This window comes from Cupressus sempervirens, chromosome 6 (assembly GCF_028749045.1).
Source record: "Cupressus sempervirens isolate cs-2001-9-10 chromosome 6, ASM2874904v1, whole genome shotgun sequence".
Classification (NCBI taxonomy): domain Eukaryota; kingdom Viridiplantae; phylum Streptophyta; class Pinopsida; order Cupressales; family Cupressaceae; genus Cupressus; species Cupressus sempervirens.
This window is the reverse complement of record NC_143123.1, coordinates 41,659,923-41,684,417: the sequence shown is the minus strand read 5'-3', so window position 1 is coordinate 41,684,417 and position 24,495 is coordinate 41,659,923. Positions and strand designations below refer to the sequence as shown.

The 24,495-nt window shown below is 34.0% G+C and overlaps 1 protein-coding gene across 1 annotated transcript; it reads right to left on the bottom strand.

Moving 5' to 3' along the window:
* Window positions 1-11,723: 11,723 nt before the first annotated feature.
* On the bottom strand, window positions 11,724-24,255 carry LOC149551013 (homeobox-leucine zipper protein HDG1-like). The gene is made up of 11 exons (XM_089786577.1): window positions 23,622-24,255; window positions 22,260-22,423; window positions 22,051-22,168; window positions 20,440-20,631; window positions 19,696-20,127; window positions 17,373-17,474; window positions 17,076-17,285; window positions 15,461-15,641; window positions 15,039-15,325; window positions 12,855-12,944; window positions 11,724-12,760 (listed from the first exon to the last, which is right to left on the bottom strand). The coding sequence occupies exons 1-11, from the start codon at window positions 23,721-23,723 to the stop codon at window positions 12,401-12,403; spliced, it is 2,238 nt and encodes a 745-aa protein (XP_089642703.1). The 5' UTR covers window positions 23,724-24,255; the 3' UTR covers window positions 11,724-12,400.
* Window positions 24,256-24,495: the final 240 nt, after the last annotated feature.

Below are 24,495 nucleotides of genomic sequence, written 5' to 3'. Positions count from 1 at the left end.
GAGATAGTTGGTCAGAAGCAAAGGTTGCCATGTGCGAGAACCTATGGAAGACAAGGAGTCTAGGGTATTGCTTCATTTAGTGGTCGAATAGAAGTGACTACAGTTGGCATGCAAAGCAAAAAGGCTTAAGAGTATGAATGCTTGAAGGGTGAAAAAACTATCAGAGTTGAAGTGTGTGAATGCCAAGCAGAATGGAGAACTCAAAAAAAGATCTATAATCTGCAAGTGAGTTCTAATTTGTTATCAAATCAAACCTTACTATTACTTTCTAATCATTGTATCAATCTAGGGTAAATTCTTTGGATTAAGGTTGACCTAATAGTCATTTGTAAATCCTTTAACTGGGTGACATTCTAATGGAATGATCTAAATTCCTCTAACAAGGTTCGCTCCTAACAGGGTGATTGAAATCCTTTAACCGAGTCACATTTAACAGTGAGTATTGTAACCTTTAACAGGGTTGGCCTTTCACATGACATCACTTCAGAAAAGTGAGAATTAGTAGCATGTTACTGGTGTTTTTTTCCAAATTGGGTTTCCACATAAAATCCTTGTGTAAAAAATGTTATTGAATCTTTTATGTTTCATGTTTATATTTCTGCAAAGTTGTTTTGACTTAGGACGATTACCTACAAAGTTTATGTATTGTAAGATCTAATGGATGCATGCATGATAAGGTTTTATGGATATGGTTCTACTAATCATTAAAAAAAATTATTTGAACATTTGGACCTTGGATAATTGATTCACCCTCCCTCTCAGTTACTCTAAAGAATTACAATAGATACCCTTCTACACATTTATTTTTTCCCCCAGATGGAGGATTATATAAAGAACTACAAGATAATTGAGTTCTAAAAACATGAGAATAAATCCGCTTGAAAGTTACTTGTAAAGATAGGATCACAATCACTAACAATAACCTTAGGTGTGCCATGTATCTTTTGCATATTCTCTAGAAATACATTTTCCATTATATTTTATTTATAATGATGTTATAATGCAAAATAAATGAACATATATGGTGAGGAAATCTAACACTGTCATGATGACATCGTTACCTTTAGAACTTGGGAGATGTGTACTGAAATCAATTGAGGCTTGTTACCAATGTTGGCTAGGAATCACTAAGGATTTCAAGAGACTCAATAAATCACTCCCCCCCACCCAATTTCTTTGACAAACATAATATTCAATCAAAAAAATTGTACATTCCATTTTAGTAATTTTTGAAAAGATATTTCTTGAATCGATGATATGATTTCAAAAATCTTGAATTGATCACCTACTGAAGACTCGTAAAGTCATATAACAATTATAAGTTTGAGAATGGAGTTATTGCATAAGTGTTTTATATTCCTAAATTGTAATCACCTAGCTTTTGCTCAATTTTAGGATCATTTTTAACCTACTTTAGTGTATTTTATATTGTAGGACTTCATATAGTATTTAAAGGGTAACTAAATTTAAATGTAGATCCTCTACCTCCTTGAATATTTATTTACTTAAGGTTGGTCCTTAGTTTTAGGATTTTTTTCTCTTTTTCCATTTAATTTCATATTATACTGCCTCAGCTATGCCTATCTACTTATTTTTGGCCCTCACAATCTGCTCTGACCCTAGAATGAGTTGTCTTTTCTTTTCTTGCATCTAGTCTATCTCCCTAGAATCCATATCAAACCTAAGAATATTATAGGAATAGGCCACCATTGGTGATGTGTCCCTTGGGAATTGGTCCTAGATTTGGCCTAACTCCTTACACCAAGATTTAGGAGGGACATATAGACCCATGGTCAACTTTCTTAGGTTGAACTCATCTAAATAATTCCAAATGTATATAAACCCCATATCTCCTCTCATTTAATAATCATGAATATATTATGAGAATCCATTATAGCCAAGAAATAAAGCATTCAAGTTCAAGGAAGAACTCAAGAGCCCTGAAGTTCAAGCATCTAATTCTTCATTCATCTCAAGAAATCAATGTGTTTCTTCCACCCATTGTAGGCCAAGAAAAATGAGTTTTCTATCGAGGAAGGAGATCTATATTCATCCATCAAGTTTTACTCTTACCTCTCTTTCTTCCTAATCAAACATTGTTTTGAGAATTAGGGCATTTATTCCATGATATTTTGTCTTGCATGATCATCTTTTTGGATTTTGTGTTTAGTCAATTCTATTGCATAAACATACTTGATCATATTTAAAAATGTAATTATATCTGCAAGGTATGATATGCTTCATTTTCTAGATCTAGCATCTACTACACGACAACACACTTTTCCTTCATTTCTCTTAATTTCAAGGTTGATTTCTAAATAGGGGATTGAATGACGAAAATCCCTTTTTAGCCTTATTTCCCCATTTTATATGTACATGACCAAGCTATGAAGCTATCAAATCTTTTATGGGAAACACATGAGCAATTAAAAAGCCTATGAAAGTCTCATATGAAAATGTTAGGTACATGTCACCAAATTCAACCTTCCCCTAGGTACAAGTTGAGTGTCAACCTATCCTTGTCATTTTAGGATGGAATTTGTAGAGCAAGTTTGTTCTATCTTTTGATTTCCATCTCCATCAGATTCAACTCAATATTTATTTATCTATTTTGATCATCTTTTCACTAACTTTTTAAATAAATCGATTGAGTTACTTATACATTAATCTACTTATTGTTGACCCTATGGTAAGACATATTGTCAATTAGTGACAAAACACTCAGTCATTCGGGAAGCTTAGTTAATATTGAAATCGAGCTTTCCTTCAGTCAACATGTTTCAGTGTAGCTTGAGTAAAATCGAGTATCCTAGCTCCCCATATTAACTAAGCACCACCATATGGAACATGCATCACAATGTAAACTGAGTAAGAAGTGATTGTCAAGTGTTCAACATGAATCGAGCATCTAGTACAAGAAAGGGTTCACAATGTCACCCAAGTGTATAGTATCACCTAAGCATCCAATGTTACTTGAGTGGCAAAGTATCACCCGAGTTCATTGTTTCTCCCAAGCATCAACATAACTCCTGAGTGCACAGTTTGACCTGAGCATCAGCATCAGCTAACCTAAAAGTGTAATTTGATTATTTACACACCTTTTCTTTTGTAGCTGACTTGGAATGAAAATATTTTTTGAGGGCTATATAAGAAAGGTAAATTGTTTTGTCTAACATAAGAAAAAAAAGATGTAAGCAAGTGGACCAAGAAAATATGAAATACAAGAAGAAGATATAGAAGATTAATTAGCAAGCTACCAAGTATTATAAAGGGAAGAGCAAAGACACATCTATCACAGTTAGGTGATTACAATCTTCAAATGACCTATATCATCAAATCAAGTCACCTATCTATTATTACATTTCCAACACTTACATCATTTCACATATTAAGGAAGAATAAATCTTATTTTCATTAAGAATATGAGTCAATCCTTTGACTGTAGTGGGAATATCATTTCTTCCTAATGTGAAAATTATGAAGTGTGGATTCATTTATATCATAGCATTGCTTCCCATTTTCCACTGTACATTTTGGTGAACCCTACACCCCCTTACATACTTTTTATTTGGTGGTTAAATCCCCTTTTTATAAGTGTTATGCTATATCTTATCTTTATCAAATTATATTTTAATATCTAGTTGTGTGCTTCCTAAATTTTATCAACACGAAACTTACTATGTTGAATTGGTGCATGATAACCCGTGATGTTACATTTCTTATGACTTGTCATTATGGAAAACATGGGTTGACCACTAAGTTGACATAACATGGAATCATTTTTCCTCTCTATCAATTATTTTTGAATTGATATTATTTTATGATGGTACATCCTTTCTGGTATGAGATACTTTGTTTCATACAATATATTGACATATTTGCTTAACAATATTTCCATGCCTCAAAGGGAATGGTTTTCACAATTTTTTTCCACATCATCTCTATCATTCATTTCTTTCCTTTTTTACTTGCTTAATTTATAATTGTGATGTCATTTTTGTCGTAAACACATTTATTTTACATTAGGATTCATCTTTGCTTTACAATTCTCTTTTTTTGGAATTGAATATAAATTATAAAGTGACTATTGTTAAGGGGGCATATATTACCTTAACACTTTGTAGGTAAGGTTTCACGTCTTTCCTATCTATATTTTTTCAATGATATACTTTTATTAGTATATTGTAATTATTTTATCATGTGGCATTCAAGTTTATTATAAATAATTGTTTGGGATTCTCTCTTAGACATGAGGTTTGTAACCTACATCACAACCTCTTCTTCATTTTTAAAATTATGTTCCTCATACAAAAATTCCCTTACTTTGAAGTTTAAAGTATGCTATCCTTCATCAAGAATTCATCTTTTGCCCAGAAATAGGGGGCTAAAAGGGTACATTCTTTTTCACTTCCCCGCTTTGTCTTAAATATTTTATTTGTTTCAAGAACTCCTCTTGAAGGAATGTTTATTTCAACCAAGATCTCTTCCTTTGAAGAATCTCTTCCCATAAGATTATATATTTCCTTAGCTCACAAGAGTTATTACTATTTGCCCTCATGGAATTTATTGTTTCTTTAAGGACATCTTCTTGTTGTTTGAAGTATGTATCCTTGATTATCTTTTCTTTTGATGTCACATATCTTTCCATCATAAGAAGGGGACATACATGTGACCTCCCATGTATATTATATGCAACTTTTTATTTATTGATCTCTAAGGAGACAATGCTTTATTTAGGTCTAATTGCTTTTCTAGAGCCACATGGAGGCATTAAAGGTTTTTGTAAGGCTAATCCCTATAACACCTCTATATGAAAAATATTTTAAAATCCACCCCTATGCACAAAATATTTTCAAAGCTTCCCCCATGCACAAAACATTTCCATAGCTTCTCTTGTGCACAAAACATTTTCAAAGTCACCACTATGCAAACAACATTTTCAAAGATGGCCCTATGAACAAGTCATGTTCAAAGAATCCTCCATATGCAAATCATTTTCAAAGCCACCCTATGTGAGAAATACTTCCAAAGTGTGCCACCTCCATGCACAAATATTTCAAGGTAGATTTGAGTAGTATAAGACAACTTGTTAGACCATCAATTCTCCTTTCTCTCTCTCTTTTATATAAGTGGAGCTAGCATAACTCAAATGTCTAGTATTTCTTCTCTTCTCCTTCTCTCCTTTTTTCATGGATCACCTAACATAACTCAACTTTATAACTTGTTGGATTCATGGTTTCTCTCTTATTTCCATGTTCTAATGGCTATGCTAGTGGGTTAGATCATGGAGTTATGTATCATTTTTCACAATGCTCTTATTGTTTCTATGTAATCCTCTTGTAATATATCTACATGTATAATGCTCTTATTGTTTCGATGTAATCCTCTTGTAATATATCTACCTGTATGATATTAAGGGGATGAGGTAGTTATAATCAAGGTCTCTTGTACTAGTGGATTTGGATTTTTTTTTTATTACTAACCATTTGTTGTGTGTCTTGCTTTGATCTCTATTTTTTCTTTTTTTTTCTTTGCTTCATGCCCTTGTGCATAGATGTGGAGTTGAGATCCTTTTTTTAGGGGCTTATTTCCTTTAAATTCTCTACCTCATGTTGTTATCTCTCAACCTAGTGTGGTTCCTTCAGTTATTCTATCGCAAAGCTAAAAGGGCCTAAAGTTGATTCTATCTCAACTCAATTATTTAAGAAGACAAACATAGTTGATGTGTTGACTGTCGTCATAAAAAATGTAAAGCTAAAGCTAAAGCACAAGAATGTGTTGCCTTATCACCTCATGCACTTCTTTCTTCACTTCCCTTTGATCATCCTATAATTGAGTCTATAAAGGAAGTGAACTTAAATAAAATAAACTGGATACACATGATAATGTTAATTGTATCTTGGATTCTATTATGATTAATCTAGAAGAATGTATCTTGATGATGTTAATGATATGAATGCTAGTGATCATTTGATCTATGATCATCATTTACCACATATTTTTTCTTAAAAATTAATCACTCTTAGTAACAAACATAGTGACCTTGTTTCAAAGCACGATCCTTGTTTAGAACTCATTATTGTTCCTTCTATAGTTCTTGATGTTGTTCCTCTTGTGATTTTACTACCTTCCCTAAACACTACTTATTTTGTACATGTCTCATTGTCTGTAAATGTTCCTTTGTGTAGTTCACTTGGGATGATGTGATATGGTAACACCTATTCTTTTTGGTCTTCGTGATGCAAACCCAATAATTAACTTCTAACTCTTAGGTTTCTTTCTTCCACTAGGTTGTAGTTCTAATTTTTTTGGGGAATGATGACATCTCATTTGGACATACTAGTTCATATATTATCATTTGCTTGTACTAATCCCAGAGTTGCTAGATCCCTCTTGTGCTCTCTTTTTTCATGTGTTTTTTTTCCTTGTTTGTACTTTTTGTATGATTCACTATAAGAGACACAAATATTACTAAGATGAGGTAGTCAAACTCTATTTTGTTTTTTGTTTTATTAGTGATATATCTCTTGTCATGATTTTGGATTTGATAAGGACTCGAGTGTGTTGGTGGTTTGGTTGTTTCTTTGTCTCCTTAGTCGTGATAAGATCATCTTATACTTTTGGTCTATTGTACTCTAAGTTTGAGTCTGGTTCATACCCCCACTAAAGTGGTGGCTAAGTGTACACTTTCTCAATAAGACCTTTTAGCCCTCCTTTTGGCAATCTCCTAGAAAATGGATACATTTATGATCGCTATGCTTCCTTTTCTTGAGTTTTTATCCATTTTTACCGTTATTTCTCTATCCTTGAGAGCTTGGAGGGTATTTTGAAACAAAAACCCTCCTAGGTAAAGGCTAAGATTGACTGATACCCTAGGGTAGAGGTTGAGGTCAGCGTCTATCCCAAGAGAACTTTTTTAAGATTTTGGGATTTCCTCAAAGTTTTCCATTCTTTCCCACTCGAATGCAATCAACCCTATTTTCAAATTTGATCTTGAATTTGGTATAAAATGAAGTTTATTCACTTCATTTGGGGACCCATGATTCATGCAGACAAAGTCCACCTATATTATCAATTTGAGAACAAGATTCATATCTTCGTCAAGTCATTATTTTGCAAGCAAGTTTTCTAGGCACAATCAAGGAATTCTATTATAGTTTGAAAGGACTCATTGGAGGTCCTCATTTATATCATTATCAATGCATTTCCTTCCCAAGATATAGCTTCTTAATTTCATCATTGGAGATATTAGAGTTGGTCATCAAGGAAGAAGAACTTCATCATCATTGTTTTTTCATTCAAACATTCATCCATTCGAGCATTGGGGCATACATACATCCATGCAGCTATGAGTTGACATTTTCAGATCTATTTCATTTATGGAGACATCGTGTACTATCATTTTGTATCATCTAAATACAAGCATTCATACATTTTGTGGATATCAAATAAGAATCCTTCCATAGAGATTGGGCAAGTAACATGAATATTTACATTTGTCTTACTTTCACATGTTTTCTCATTTCAAAATTAATTTCTAAATCGAGGTTTGTTGAGGGAAGCGCCCCTACCCCCTCCCCCCCTCCCCCTCCCCAACATATTTCCTTTGTCTAGTTTACAAGTGTAGATTCCTAAGTTTTGAGTCATGGGTTCACGAAGTAAGGGTTTCACTTTTCTTCAAAGTTTCAAATTCTATTTTTTTGCACAATTTAGGTCCAAGTCAACCTCATCCTTGATCCTTCCTAGTTCGGCCTTGACCCTTACTTCAGTGTAGATCCTCTAGTTCGATCTTGACATGCGACATTCAAAAATTTAGGTCTTAAGTGCCCAAGTCCAACTCGATTTCAATTTCTATCATAGTTTGATAGCACATTTTTTAGATATGAAGTAATATCACTCCTTAGCTCTCAAGGTGAGTATATTTCTCTTGTTGTCACTTCGTAGTACTTCTTTACATGTTTCAAATTTATCAATTCATGTGCTTAAATATTATTCATGATTCTACATTCATTTACATCCTAATTTATTGATCTTCTTGATATGAATAATCAAAACACACTAAAATAACAATTATAACAAACAACATCAAACACAATAATCACAACAAAAAGGGAAAGAAAGAGACATTTTGAGTATGCATTTGATAGATCCTTGATCTAGCATTTGCAGCCCTTGACTCATTTGGGTAGTGTTGATCTTATATGGGTTCTTTTGAGTGTTATGCTTTAGAGTCCTTTTTCCTTCCCTAATGTTGTGGGAGATAGGGTAATCAATATACATGCTTAGCTCTTATTAAGATAGTGGATAGTTGTTTCTCCCATTAAATATGAGTATTATTGTGAATAATTAGTTTTGCCTCTTTTATCATGCATTATAATTATCAATATCGTTTATTGCTTCAGTCTACCAAACCCTAACATTTGACCAACTATGACCTCTCTCCACTTCTAAGTGTCTTTTTCATAACACACGCTCATCAACTATAATTGTAAATTGCAATTTATTTTGCAAAATAGTTACCATATAGAACATGTTTTACATTTTAATAATAAAATTATAAATTTAATGTTACTAAGGAATGTATAATGAAAAAACTATGAGCTTAGAAGAGGATTAAGGATTAAGGTGATCACCATATTTAGATGTTTGAGCAATCTAAAGACTTCACATTGACAATGCTTTTATCAAAATGAGCATAAATTAACAAATTAAAAATGTTTCAAAAATAATCATCAAACAAATATAATTTACATATTACCTTAACAAAATGTTATTTAGATATCTTCATAGACCTTCATTCAGAAATTTTCTTTTTTGTGATTCAATTCCTAGAGGCTCTTATATTTGGAATGGTCTTCGTAGTGCTAGAGATGTAGCTATCAGAAGGGCGAAATAGTGTGTTGGGAGTGGAGAGGAAACTCTTTTTTGGCAGGATAATTGGTTGATTCAAGGGCCTCTTATTGCCATCCCTGAATTTGAGAGATGGACTGGTATTTGCATCCAGAGAGTGGGGAGATTTGTTTTTGAGTATAGAAATGACCAGGGCTAGAGGGATCTGACTATCATTTCAATGGACCTTGAACCCCTTATGTATATTCTGATCTCAGTGGTTGTAAATGGGGATCAAGACAAGATTGTATGGGAGGATACTTCAGATGGAACCTATATAGTGGCCTCAGGTTACCAAGCTATTATGAAGTAGGATTTGAGGCCGGAGTGGGCAAAAGCATAGTACCCTGGTCTTACCCCAAAAATCAATATTTTTTTTGGCTTTTACTCTAGAACAGGATTCTGACTATTGACAACCTATGCAAGAGGGGACATTCTATTCCTAATAGGTGTACAAGGCCAACTTTGATGGCGCAGCTAAAGGCAACCCGAGAGAGGCAAGATGTGGAGGTGTGATAAGAAATAGTCAAGGGTATGGGATTGTGGTAGTCACTTGCCCTCTGGGTTTTCAAACAAACCATTATGTTGAGGCCAGTGCTGCCCTCCATACTACTAAATTGGCTAAAGATGTTGGGGTCAAATGTCTATGGTTGAAGGGGTACTCTAACAACATAATCAAATGCCTAAGGGGTGATCACCATCCAGCCTGGAGTATAAAGAATATTATTGAGGAAATGAAAAATATTTTTCTTTCCATCAATAAGATCTTTGTGTCTCATGTGCACTATGAAGGTAACGTGGCTATTGACTGGATGGCAAATGGTCTCTCTGGACGAGAAGGGGAGAAAAACTATTTGGAGGAATTTCCATGTAGGTACAGCCAAGATGGGGATGGTCAGAGAACACATAAACCTGGAGGTGCTCAAGGGTAAGGATGGTACTATTCAGCTGGAAGAGCTCATTGATCTTGGTCTGGTTATTCTAAGTGAATGCGCGGGAGACAGGTATGAATTTCCTGAACAATGCCAGAAACAGCCTTGTGGACAATTTTCAGTCCTTTAAATGGATATTTCATGAAATTGAGGGAATAAAGTACATGATGCAGGGTCAGGATAGGCCGGAAGGGGTGGGAGAGAATGTCAAATTTGGCAATCTAGAAGCTAGGGTTTTAGAGATTGAAAAAAGGGTGGAAAGGATGGAGACTATGCTTCACAACTTAGCTAATCAGAGCCTTAACATTATAAAAGGCCTAAATGATAACATCATTCAGCTTCACGGGATGATGGAGGAGAATAAAAAGGATAAGGAGGAAAATGACATTGACAGGAGCAAGGTGATTGAGGAGGAGAACTCCTTGCAAGAGGAGAGCCCAAGCAGAAATAGCAGAGTAGAAAAGAGAAAGAGGGTTGAGTGGGCTTCTCAGGATGACAATCACTCAAAGACCGACGAGGTGAAGGCCAAGGAAGAGATGGAGTTAAAGAATAAGGAGTTGGCTAAAGATCTCATTCCCTGATCGTTCATCCTAGTTTTTTCTGCTTTCCTGGCTTTTGGCCTTTTGTTTTTTGCTTTCGTTTGTTGGTCGGGCCTGGGCTTTTTTTTTTTTTCCTAATGCTTAGTTGCTAGTCCTAAACTACTTAGTTTATTTTATGTTGTTAACTAGTGGGTTTCAGGAACCCTTATAAAAAAACGTATTATACTTAATAAAAAACTAAATGTTATTTATTGATTAATTTTTATTCTTAATTTAAATATCAAAATTTATGTAACAAAGTTAAAATAGACAACAAATTTTATTTCATTTTTAAAAATAATCATTAATGAAATTGAGAATTAATCATACATCTGTAATTTAACTAGATATATGTACAATTAGTGAAATCCATAATATGTTTCTTGATTTTATAATCTACCAATAGAAGGTGCGAGGCCAAATCACTGTGGCAAATTGATATAAGCCAAGAGATATTAACATAGACGTGTGCTCCCATATTGAGTAACATAACAAAACAAGTGCCACATAGTGCCAATTATAGTTATAATATTTAATATTAAAAATTTAATTATAAAAATGTAGTGTAGAAATAGAATTGATTGTACAATTATAGTACATAAAGGAAAGCAGTGACAATGTCAAAATATAATATAAATATATAAAATAACATTTACTTAATATCTAAATCTATGCATAAATAGTAAAAAGTAAAAAGTAAGAATTAACTTTGTATTAATATTATGAATTTAGAAGTAATTCTCTAATAATACATCAAAATAATATTTATAAAAAATTAATTTATGTAATAGTGGATAATAAAATTATTTCAATATTTTTTCATAACATTATGAAAATTTGAATGAGGTATAAAAACTGTCCATAAGCAAATTATTAACCAAACTGATTACAAATACTAATGACATAGAATCACTCAAATATTAAATAGCAAATTTCTAATATTGTTATGAAAATTATCTCTAAATTTTTTGACTCAAACTTTTGAAATATATTTTCAGGAACAACCCTACTAGTTCACAAGAATTCATCTCCTATTTATTAAAAAAAAAATTGACATTTTTAATCTTCCAACTACAAAATCCTAAACTTAGATGAAAACGAATCTTCAACACTTTGACTCCAAGAATGGATTATCCTAGTTAAAATACCTCAAACAAAATTGGAAGATCAAGGAAAGCACAAGAATATGAACAGATAACCACTAGAAACCCCATGCATACGAAGTATTAGCCACCTTTTTCATCTGACCAGCTCCCCTCTCCTCTTTATAACACACACACACCAAATTCCAACGTGCAACCCAGATCATCTAATCAAATCAGACTACCACAGAGAACAATTTTTTCCTTATTTCAAAAAAGAAGAAAAACCTCAATAGATTCATTATAATACAGCAGATCTACCCAATCGAGGTAGCCTGTAAGCAAAGTTTTCCATCACCAGGCTGAATCTTTATTGTACTTTTCGAATGATATCCAGCAGTTTGGGAGCCAAAGTTCAAAACTTGGAGCCTTGTACATGTACAATAGATCATACATGTCTGTAACAAAAGTGGAAGAGATTTAAATTCTTCCTGAAACAATAAGGATTTAACTGTAATTTTCACTTGGGTTGAGACTTGAATTTTGTATTACAATGTTACAATCACAGTCTAAAACCCACCAAAAGTTGACAAAGTACAATGCTCTTAAGGATATAAGGCTTCTGAATCATTTTTTTTCAGGTGGCAGCTCACCCAGCATGAATCTTGTGGATACTAGAAATCGTGAGAGAGCAAGTGAATTTTTACTCTCTCTTGTATTGCTCAACGTCAGGGCTTCCAGACAAATGAGGGCACCGTGTCAACTTGATATTGTTTCCAGTTCCTCTGGATAGGAAACCATATATAACAAAGCTGCTATGTTAATATTGTTTTCAGTCCCTATTGTATCTTTTACATTCATGCTTTTTTCCCCTGTAAAGTGGTTAGCCCAGAAAATTTAAAAGGCTGGAGATAGAGTATCAGGGATCATCACATCTTAGAGCTGCTTTTATTTTCTTAGTTGTACATGAAATGAGGTCATTAACAGTCTTCACAGATTCCATGGTCAGCTTGGCTGTGGGCACATTGTTTACCAAAATTTGAAATGCAACGGTTAAGAGAGACCCTCCCACGGGAGGGTTGCTGTGAGGCCTGCATTCAGGTCCGTCTGGAAGAATAGCAAAACCTGAAGGAAGGAGAGCAACATTGTTGGATTCTTGACCATTCATTACTTGATGAATGGCAGGGATATCAACTGGAGTATAAACAACTATTGACCCATAATTGTCTCTGCTGCTCTCTTGGAGGATTAATGTGTTGCTTTCATTGTCATTTGTTGCCTGGAAGAGAAGAAACAGAGAGATTATATTCTGTGTCCACAAGGAGCAAAGTAGATAAATGAAATGTAATAAAACCTCAAGAGGACAATCTTACACTAAGAAGAGAGACACTATTGCCTCGATCTTTTCCCTTGGTTATGTTGGTAATTTCTTGTATTGGGCTTCCACTAGAGAGTATATCCCACTGCATTAGTAACATAGCATTGCCATTAATGAACACATTTGTTTTATTTTCTTCTCTGAGCTATAGACTATGCTGATCCTGTTCTTAAGACTAAGATATATGCTGTCATATGAATGAAATGTGGTATTATACTTGGAAAACTCTCAAAAATGTAAGGACAAAGCAAAATAATTACATTTGCAAATTAGAAAGAAAACGTTCAAATTGTTCTCTTACACCTAAACTTGATTCACATAGTTGTTTCCACTTGACAATAACAAGGAGCTTACAAGGAACATGATCTGTGTGACATTTAAAAGGCTGATACATTTATACCTATGTTGCATGGGTACACATACCTACAGCCCTGGGCTACATACCCACGTACCCAAGTACTGGGTACTCAGTGATAAGCATCATAGCTAAGGACCTTAATTATGATTTCTGATTTTTGTTGCAACTTTTTGTTTCTGTATCAGCTTGTTGTTTATCAAGCTTAATTCAATACGTAATTAGTTTGAAACTTTGATTAACAGTCAACTTTATCACTCTTCATGTCCGAAGTTTATTTGCAATATGTCATTGCTATATGATTTATGATCTTCTTGTTCACGTTTAAAGTCTGCCTTCTCTGTTATGCATCTAAATATTTAACATATATTGTTAATTTATTATTACAAATATATTGCAAATCTGAAACTGAAAACAATACATTACATCTGCAAACTTTCTCATTGTACTTTTTTTGAAAAACCATTGTCATGACTCATATTTTCAGATTTTCTATGAATATAAATTATATTAAAAAATTTGACACACCAAAGTACACCCCATCCCCCATTTTAAAAAATAGCCGTGCCCATACCCTAAATACCCAAGTACCTCGTCCCTGTGCAACCTTGATTTATGCTCGTTAAGCATTACAAGGAAAGTAAATATTAATGCACCTGCTATGCTTACCTGATATATATGGAAAGGGATTTCTTTAAATATTTGCTAGAAAGAAAGAAGAGAGTGACCATCTCTACATTCCCAAAGAAATATTGCAAAGATAGTAATACTGAGCTAAAAATACTGTTTGAAAAATCTACTACCTTTCTTTTTAAAGCTGCAAGTGAAAATTTTAAGATTTAGTATTATGCTCAGGAGGCCCTCCAGAATATATTATAAGATGCAGAAGACTGAGACTCGAACTTCATATCAATAGAAAATCCTATATAATTTGTTCTCTGAAGACTGACTATAATCCACAAAATTGCTTCCAACGCCGAATACTTGTGTACCTTATAGAACCTGACAAGCTTGCCGGATAAACAATAGTTCCATTAAGGAAGCACTAGAGCAACCAAGACACAGTACTGATAAGGTAGTATGATTTTAGTGGGTTTTTTTTCTTTCTGGGATCGATTGTGTAACATTTTTTTAGCATCAACATCCATCATCAATATGATTTTGCCTTTTTGTCTAAGCTACTGGCTCAAGGCTTAGAAGCTTAACCAGACCTATATCAGGAAAATCAACTAGATGTGCCAATAATAAAGTACTTAGTCTCAAACTCCAAGTGTGCCTAGAGATAGATTTCTTCTACTCGGTTGAGAGTCAGCTCATAACTAGCAATCCAATATTGCTTTCCAGCAGTCTATTTATTTCAATATCATAAGATGTAAGAGATAATTCAATACACATACTACATCTATTTACAAGATGGTCAACATTGGATTGTACCATCTTAGCTATCTATTTCATCCTGTACTCCCATGTTTTGGGTGAATGTTATTATAACCTTCTAAACTTTAAGTTTATGAGTTTTTAACTAATTGGAGATGTTTTGAGAGATCCTCATATGTTCTATGTTAGATTTACTTTCAGAATCCTACGAAAAATATACCTCTCTTTTGTGGATACTTATGCAAATTGTTTTCTCAAAACCAGTTCCAGCATTTTTTCACATTTTCTTTTATGGTTTGAAGACCCATTGAAATATCCTGTCTTAGTTGGGTACTTTTTAGTCCCACTGAAATATTTGGTCATTTTTGGATAGTAAAATGACTTTTTTCGTGGAAATAACACACAGAATTTTCATAATTTGAAAGAGAATTTTTTTATCTGGCTTACCTCATTTCTAAGTCTCTCATCTCTTAAGAATTCAAACAATCGATCTGGAGAAACAGGAAGCCAAATAGATGTTGCTGCACTGAGAATTACACCTGTAGGCTCTCCAGGACTATCAACATTCTTCCTTGTCATTACATGGATATCATCCTCACCATTACCATTCCCATTACCATGAGAAAGTTTAGTCCAAGAGTGCCTGCTAGATGCACTCACTCCACCACAGAATTTATTTGTCATCCTCTCAGCAAGTTTCATCATGCTCCTGCGGCCGCTGGGTGTTGTAACAGCTATCATTAGCAAGCGAAGAGGGGAAAAAAGCACATGTAAGACCTCCATCACAGAAAATCCGCAACTTAAAAATACAAATAAGATCATCAGGACAACCTTTTTCGTCACTTTTTCTTGTACTTGTAAAAACTCACCAGTGACGTCTCTGGCAGGAATAGGAGTGTTTGTTGCTGCAAGGAATGCAATTCTTTCACATTGTCGCTGCAGTGTTGCAAGCCAACGCTGTGCACCAAAGGCCATCCCACTATTTACCACTGAACGAAATATCCTGTGCACCCCAATATTATCATATTCTGCATGCTCCACCCATGTAACCTGATTACACATAAAATAAGATTAATTTTAATCCATCATAGCAGATATTAAATTTCAAAGATCTTGATTCTCAACAGTTGAAAGATATGCCAGAGCTGTTTTATTTAGGTGCCCCAGAGACCTTGTAAATCTATGGGACAGATAGATTTTACAGAAGACTTTCTACAGCTCATAATGTTCACATCAATGTTAATAAGTTTATAGCAGCTATTTGCATAAAATCTAAATCCATATGATGTATATGAACTATCCATACTGGTATTTAAGCTACATTACTCAATACATATGATACTTTAATCATTGTTAGAATACATAGCAGCTATCTACGTCAAATCCACATATTTAAACATAGCAGCTATCTACATCAAATCCACATATTTAAACTATCTGATATTGATATTCCTATGTGCTAGTCAAATCATTTTAAAATCTGATGGCATATCTAAACTATCAGTACTAAATTACTCATGTCCAAATTGAAATTAGTAGTCATAATATATCATAGTTGTGAACATCATATTGCAGGTTTTTGCATAAGTACATGTCTAGACTATAAATGGTAATACTCATGTCTAATGTTTATTACACTGGTGCAAGTATTATAGCAGCAATCTGCATAAAATCTAACTCTAAACGAAATATCTAAACTATCATCATTAAAACTCATATCTGAAGTGGTATTACTAGATACTCATGCTATTATATATATCATTGATATAACCTGTAAGCATCATACAACGGTTATTTGCATAGAAAAATATATTACATTTAAATATCTAAACTATTACTGTCATATCTAAACTGTCATTATTCAACATCAATATATAGAAATTTACATTATTGTGGTAACTGAAGAGTTATTTGCATCAAATCTACTTTGATACTTTATTTCAACTCATATCTAAACTGACATCACTCAATATCATATATATTGTTTACATCATTATGATGAGCATCAAAGTGCATATTTCCATCAAATATAAAACTAAAATGACTTATCTATAGGTTTCAATACTCTTATCTAAATAGTCATCACTCAACATCCATATGCACTTTTTAGATGACTGATGTACAAGCATCATTATCACTGTTTGAATGAAATCTGTAAATCTAAATGACCGATTCTCAATAATTGAAATGCTATTTACAGATCATTAACAAAAGTATTATAGCAGAAATTCACATTACATCTCCAAATTGTCAACGCCTATATCTAAAGTGTCATTACCCCATACTTATATTCTTTTCACATAATTGGTGTGTCAAGACTGAAAGCAGCAGACTTGGTGTATTAAAGCAACAATATGCATAATATATACGTAAATATCTAAATGTCATATCTACACTATAATTACTTAGTATTCATGATGAAATACTAAGGATGCAGAAATTAGCTATGATATACTCAACATTAGTGGGGGAAACAGATCAGACCTTTGAACGGCCATTTGGCATATCCCTTAGCAGGCAACCAGATGGGCGTTTCCTGCATTTGAGTAAAGATGCATCTGGGTTGTTTAAAAGGCAGTCAACTGATACGTCTACTACACCCCACAGGCCATCATCATGCTGTTTGCAAAATCTGGCAAAATAAACCTCTCGCGTTGGAACAAGAGGTGACAGAACTTGCTGTTCAGCATACATCTGCAATTAGGGAAGACAAGATCATAAGGAAATATCATGCTAGAAAATAGAAGTATTTTTAGCATACCAACCAACCATAGGACATACCAGTTGCAATGCACCATTCCTAGTGCCCCCCGCACCACTGGAAATCACATCAACTGTATTTGCTCTAGATATTATGCAAGGGAACATCTCCATCCAACGGTTCTGAAACAAGGAAAAACAAATATAATTTTCTCAATTTACCTATGTAAATTCCTAAGCTGATTCAGATCATACTTCTTAAAAATATGTGGGTCAAAAGTTATTATTCCCATGTATATGTAGATAATACATGAAGAATAATTCCATTAGATCAGATTTCAAGTACAACATACGAATGACTATATCATTGCACGCATAACCACCGTATCGATTTCTGTTGTGGCTTTTGATTGGACACTTCCACTAAGCTACCTCACTCATTATCAAGGACAGGGAATTTGGTAGGTCACTCAAAATGTCAGGAAAAAAATGCTGTCATGAAGAGAATCCAGAACAGCTCCGACAAAAGAAGTTTTTGATTGGTCCAAACAAGGAGACAAACACACCATGTAAACATCACAACTTCAAGATAGGGGCTGTAAGTAATAGGACATGATGAATTGGATTGAAAATAGAGAACAGAAAGATGGCCTTTCCAGACAAATCACTAGCAGTTGACGTTCTGGTATAAACGGGATATAAAAGTTTGAAACTCTTCAATATAATACCAATCTAATAACAGAAAAGTGCTACAATTCATATACCATATAAACTCTTTATCATCTTCGAGTTGAAAAAGAAAAGGATTATAGTTGCTATTTCTCAACCACATAGATACACTTTGATAGATCCAACTCACTAATTGGGCCTAAGGGATGTTAAATTCGTTTCCTCACCATAGCATTATATACCATGTTAAGCTCTATCGTTTTGGTTGAGATAAGCAAGTGTGGCTATAGTTTTCATACAGGGAAACATTGAGAGCAAGACACGTGAAATGTTACACTACTGATTTAGTTCTCATCAAAATGCCATTGCAACAATCGAGTCAAATAAAGTGCTGTTCTTTTATAAATTAAAAATGTAAAGAGATAACATTTTGATTTTTCTGATGAGAGAGCCATATGAAATAAGGAGAGCTGTGATTAAATTGAACGGGGAGTGTAAAGATTTATTTTGGAGTCCCCTATATTTGGTGAGACCAAAATGTTTTAACAACCGTGCATTGTATTTGGGATAAAAGAGGCGATTGTTGCTATTAATGCTGATTGGCTAGAATTGAAAGTTATGATGAAGAAGAAGAAGAAGAAATAACTAAAGTACTTGAATGACCATCAGATGTGTAGGGATTATAAAAGCATATTTTCCCAAGGTTGTCAACCAAAATATAGGCTTCTCAACATGCCTCCATTTTAGGTGTTGGCGAAGGAGAAGTGCTTGAGGTTTCAAAAGCAGCAGTAGTGTGCTCATTTGATAGTTTCAGATGTTTAGCTGTTGGAAGCGTGTTGGAGATAACTGCAAATCCAACATCTGCATGTGCTACAGTGTTGTCATTAGTATGAAGACTGAACAGGGTAAACTTTAAGAAAGCCGTCTCCAAAAAAAGATATAAAATATTGGCGAATCTTTCATTATTTTAAAAAAAAAATTATTTCTATTGGCAAATCTCTCAATTTTTTATTGTAGATATGATTAATATTGGCGATTATTTTTGAAACATAATCTTTTTGTATAAAATATTGATGAAACTCAATAATAATAGGAAATTAATTAATCACCATGGAATGTTACAAATCAAAATTGAATATTTTTTTACCTCATGGAATATGGAATATTACGAGGATCATTACATATACTTTAAATCAATAGTGAAAACTAAATATTGGTGATATATTCCTAAAGTAACTAATAATTATGCTAATTATTGGTTAGTTAAATACAATTTCTCCAATAATATATTATATTTAGGTGACTCAAATCTAATCATGTAATAAATATTGTGGCGAATATTTGAGTTTAAATTTTTCAATAAAATAAATTATTGAGCGATTTTAAATATTCTAGAACTAAATTTTATAAAACTATGGCGACTTAGGTTGTATCAAATCTTAAATTATTAGCCAAATTACTAGCCAAAAAATTCTAAAATTAGCCAATTTACGAATATTAGCCACTAAAATATACCTTGAGACTGAAACATATGTTAGAATTTCATTCTGGCAGTTTGTTAGAGGACTGTAATTGGTGTCAAATAAGTCTCAGTTTCCTGGAATGTTTAGATTCATAATATATGAATTCATTATACTTATTTGAAGCTATTCATCATAATTATATTTCCTTAATAAACAAGGTAATTCACTTTTTATTCTTTGAAATTAGATATGGTACCACAAACTTTACTTACAACATTGATGAGAGTGTCAACTATAGTGGAGCTCTTCATGACCACTACACTGGTTTCTCTGGTGGCTTCTGTCTTGTGGCCAATAGGTTTCGGTCCAATTAGCCTTGGGAATTCCCTCGAGTATTCTTCATGGTCCAAAGTTTCTACTCCCGCTTCTGGGCTTCTTACCCACAAAGGCTCTGCCATTTGACCTATTTTCATTAGTTCATCCATGGCTGCTACTGCCAGCTCAGCTACTTTAGATCTTTCAATGCTCAGCAGTACCATTGACCGATCCCTTATTAGTTCATTGATGGATGGAAATGAAGCCGAATGCAGTCCACCCGAATCATTTGAAACCCCACCAAGGTCTAGAGAAGAATTGGGCATGGATGTCAGGGGAGGACTGGACCTACCATACATCTTCCCCACAAAGGCACAAAGCCTAGCCAGCTGCCAAGAAAACCAATGATAACATATTAGTGTTTTTCAAAGCTTCCACAATCCATTGCAAATAATAAGAATTCTTCTGAAAAATCTTTTATAGAAACTTTTCCATTGGCATTTTGGATGACACTATGTGACCCATTATCAGGACAACAATCTATATCTCATTCTAATTAGTTTATAGCTCATACTTAAACCATGCAAGCAACTCTATCAAGGAAAAGTACAATAATAAGCATTTTGTCAATCATTTTCAGACCTAATTTTGGATGAAATAGTTTATGAGATTCCAAAATCAGATATGCATATGATAAACACCTCATCTTTCAAGCGCTCATTCTCTGTGCGCAACTGTTGTTCATCAATTGCTGTGGTCTCCCCATCAACAGCAGGCCCTCCACAACTTGAGCAGGTTGGATTTCTGATTGATTCTCTCAGTGACATATTCTCAGCCCGAAGCTGTTCAATTTCGTGCCTCAAGAGGGAATTTTCATGTCGCTCTTGTGTAGCCTGAAAGAAACAAAACATTTATCTTTATGAATGACTAAAAATAAGTCAATGGTACAGTAAAAGTACAACTTGCCTAGGATGGACAAGAATACTGCTCAGTGTTACTTCATTTCAGTTGTAACTTCCAACTGAGAAGTAACACAATATTTCAGTATTAACCATGCCATAGAAATTGCTGGAAATATTTTACTCAACAACTGGCAAACCCCATAGTAAAATCAAGAGACATTTACATTCTAAATGTGTCTTAATCTCTTGTCTCCAATTGTGATTACTTCAAAATCTAGTGAGTCCAGTGGCCAGTGTAAAAGACGATCAGGAAAAAAAATTACAATCTTATTAAGAGGAGGAAAAACTAAATTGTTGTGAAAAGAGGTATTTTTCATTTCAAATAAACAGTAAAAATTTATTACTCAAATATGGTTTCACAGGCACAAAAGTTTACTACAATTTATCAGCCCGGACTACTACATGATTGATATCCAATTAAAACTAGAAATTTACATTATTTTTATTTTCTTAGATCTAAGCATTTTGTATTCTACATTAGTAATTTCATACTAATTGTTGTACCATGGCCTCTTATCAGCTTCCTTGAAGTTTAGGAGCTCCTTAATGATCTAAGGTAAAATGTAGGATGAGGGCTTTCTTGAGCATTACATGGCACGCCACAAACTTTTGGAATTAGTAGTGGTTCACACGAACCCATCTCTCATGAGAACGAATGGAACACTAAACACTTGTTGGATCTAGGAAATGCTCACAGAGGTGAAGCACCCGAACTTTCCAAGAGATAATAATGTAATTTTTTGGTTTGAGTACTCTAATAGAAGTGAAATCTTGAGAAGTCCGTAGATGACTCAAACCTGCACAACTCCCTCAGACTTACCACTGGACTAAAGTGTTCACTTGCAATTATAATTAGTACATAAATTTTTATAACAATGTGAACAGAATATAAAAGAACCATGACCACTTTCAAACTTAGCATTGAGAACCAGAAGGAAAGATAAGAGCACAAGTATTTCCTACCTTTCCATGCAACTATTGTAGTTAATTTCCAAAGGAAAGAAATGAACTGAAATGTAATAGAAAAACTCCAAGCAACTGATCTGTTCTTCATCTACCTTTCAGTCAAATGCTATAAAATACTAAGTTGTAACTTTTCAATCAAATGCTATATAATACTAAGTTATGACAGGGAACATAACCATATAGTTAAATCAAATGCAATGGAGTAGGTTTTTTGCTTAGGTATGTCATTTTTGGAAGTATGAAAGTTTAGGCCATGCTTTTTTCAGTTTATTCCCTACTTTCCTTTGTCGGTATAATCCTTTCGTGACATTCCACTGAAAAGTTGGAATTTCAGTATTATGTTTACTTTTATCTTCTAATCAAAAAAAGATCTTCGTGACTTACTTTCAACTGTGTTCGACGATTCTGGAACCAGAATTTAACTTGTCGAGGAGCAAGACCCAATTTTCGGCTAAGTTGTTTCCTTTGCTTCTCATCAGGATGTGGGAATTCCTTGAAAAGTCTGTAAAAAACAAATAAAAATCCATTGAGCCAAAAAAGAGCTAAAAGATATCTACATGATAACTCAAATATTCTCTCGTAATTTGTCTTACGCTTCCATTTCTTGAATTTGCTGTGGAGTATGCCTATGATATCTTTTCTTTCGAGGGTGACTGAGCTCTGCAACATCATCTTCAGAATCATCCATGTTGTCACTGCTTTCATAAGATTGAGAATGATGACTAATACTCTCCTTGTTCTTGTCTTGGCCACTAGCCTGCCCATTTGCATATGTGTTCAGTTGTCAATGTGAAAAAAAGAAGCCTTAAAATAATAAAACAGCAGTAACTTGTGTCTAATATAATCAGGCCATAAGATCAAGAAATCAGCAGTTTAGATTTGTCTCTAATGAACAATTTTTCCAATGAATAGGGTTTGCTTACCAAGCAGTTAGGTTGTTACATAAATGATTTCTATCTGATGTTTCAATAGGGGGCATTTTCTGATGTTTCAATAGGGGGCATTTTCTGAATCTTACTTCAGGAATCATACTGTGATGATTGTTCACAATCCAACATTTCAGGCAAACTATTTAATTCTTCATCAAGAGAACAAATAGTTGGGTGATGAGTGGCGTAACTCTTCATCAAGAGAACAACCAGTTGGGTGATGAGTGGCATTGGCATGTTGTGATGGTTAAATTGTGATGGTGTTGCTCTTTCTATCGAAGTTTAAACCCCGTTGGGGTGTTATTATTGAATATTTAATTGCAGATGAGGTCTCACTTGTAATCTCACTGATTCATGGCTCCATGTCAAAGCGTTTACCTCGCTTTGCTTTAAAAAAAAAGGTAAAAAGCAGTTAGGCAACAAGTGACGTGGCTACCGAAGAAACTCAGCTATCCAGATATATTTTTATAAAAAACCAAGCTGCTGTTGTAGTAAGGGACTAAATTTCGTTTGATAGATGATAGCCTCTCTCATACAGAAGTTCAAGCTTGCCTTACCTAAATCGGTCTCACAAGGAAATTGAATGCAATTCATCTTCAAACAATATGTCTCATTTTGTAGACTGCTAATTTTATGGCTCCATAGATTGTACCATAAACATTAACAAGCTTTTTAATTGGTGGTTTTAAGTTTGCCGGTCCTAGAACAAGCCACTTGAGAAATTGGATGAGAGATCCTGTACAAACGTATTAACCGACCTTTCTATGGAACTTGGCAGCCCCATAGACTTTACCTCCTTCTCTTGTGAATATTAATAGATTTTCAAAGGAAAGTTCAAACTTTGGCTGGAGCACAACATATTGCTTAGGACAATGAATGCAATTTAACATAACAAGCATTATGAATCAAATTTCACATCTAATTTTGCAGTCCCACACCCACTTAGTTCAAACACCGAAAAAAAACTCTTAAAAAAACCTGCAAATATATAGAAGAACACATGGAACATAGAAACTAAAAACTTACCAAAGTGAGAGACAATCCAGATGGAGAAAATGGATTGGGGTATCTAGAATTGACCCCGGCAGCACCAGTAATATGAGTTTGTGCCATTGGAGCACAAGGCATGATGATTTTAGAGTTTCATCAAATGCATTAAAACCTTACAATCCTCCATTAAAATACTCCTCTACTGCCATTTCATGAACAACCCACCATTCAAAACTTCTTTACAATGACTTCAAACCATGTTCCGAATCTCCTCTGCCGTCATTCCATTAACTCCGCGTTAAAGCATTATACGCATTATATCCGTGAAGAAATCTGTAATTAAATGCACTTTTTAACACTTCAATGGCTCAATGGTTATGTATTTCAGTCCGGTGTTTACAACTGGCAGAAAAGAATGTTGGCTCTCTTTGTAAACGAAAACAGGGCAGCTTTCTCTAATTGTGATAAGCTACTTATTAAGTTTAATTTGATGCACCAAATTTTCTGGGCAATGAATGTTATCATGAATCATGGTACGCTGTGGCATTTAAGGGAAAAATGAAGGTCGAATCAATGCGCATAAATTGACAAGGTTTATCTCTTGCTCCGTTGTGATTTCAGTACCCACAAAACAAGGAAAGAACGACAAGGGAAAAATGAAGTTTGGACTCCTTTTTTCAGTGTGGGGACCCTCCCCCATGTAAAAGCAAAGACAACCACCCAAAGCAGAATGACAGGTACAAAGATTTTGAGATGTTTGACTTTAGGATTTGAAGGGCAGTTTCGATGTTTATTTGCATTTAATGTGGGTCTATCAGGACTGGTAGTTGTGTGAAGAACAGCAGTTATGACGTATCAATCTATATAGTTTTATGAAAGTGTGTCTTGTCTGTTATTGGTTTAATGTTAC

Excerpts from the sequence above, each read along its gene's own strand:
- LOC149551013 (XM_089786577.1), bottom strand. The coding sequence starts at position 23,723 with ATGCCTTGTGCTCCAATGGCACAAACTCATATTACTGGTGCTGCCGGG. Across the intron at positions 20,128-20,439 it reads ATGAGCGCTTGAAAGATGAG|CTGGCTAGGCTTTGTGCCTT; the intron begins GTGTTTATCATA and ends TTTTCTTGGCAG. Across the intron at positions 17,286-17,372 it reads GGAATGGTGCATTGCAACTG|ATGTATGCTGAACAGCAAGT; the intron begins GTATGTCCTATG and ends CCCTAATTGCAG.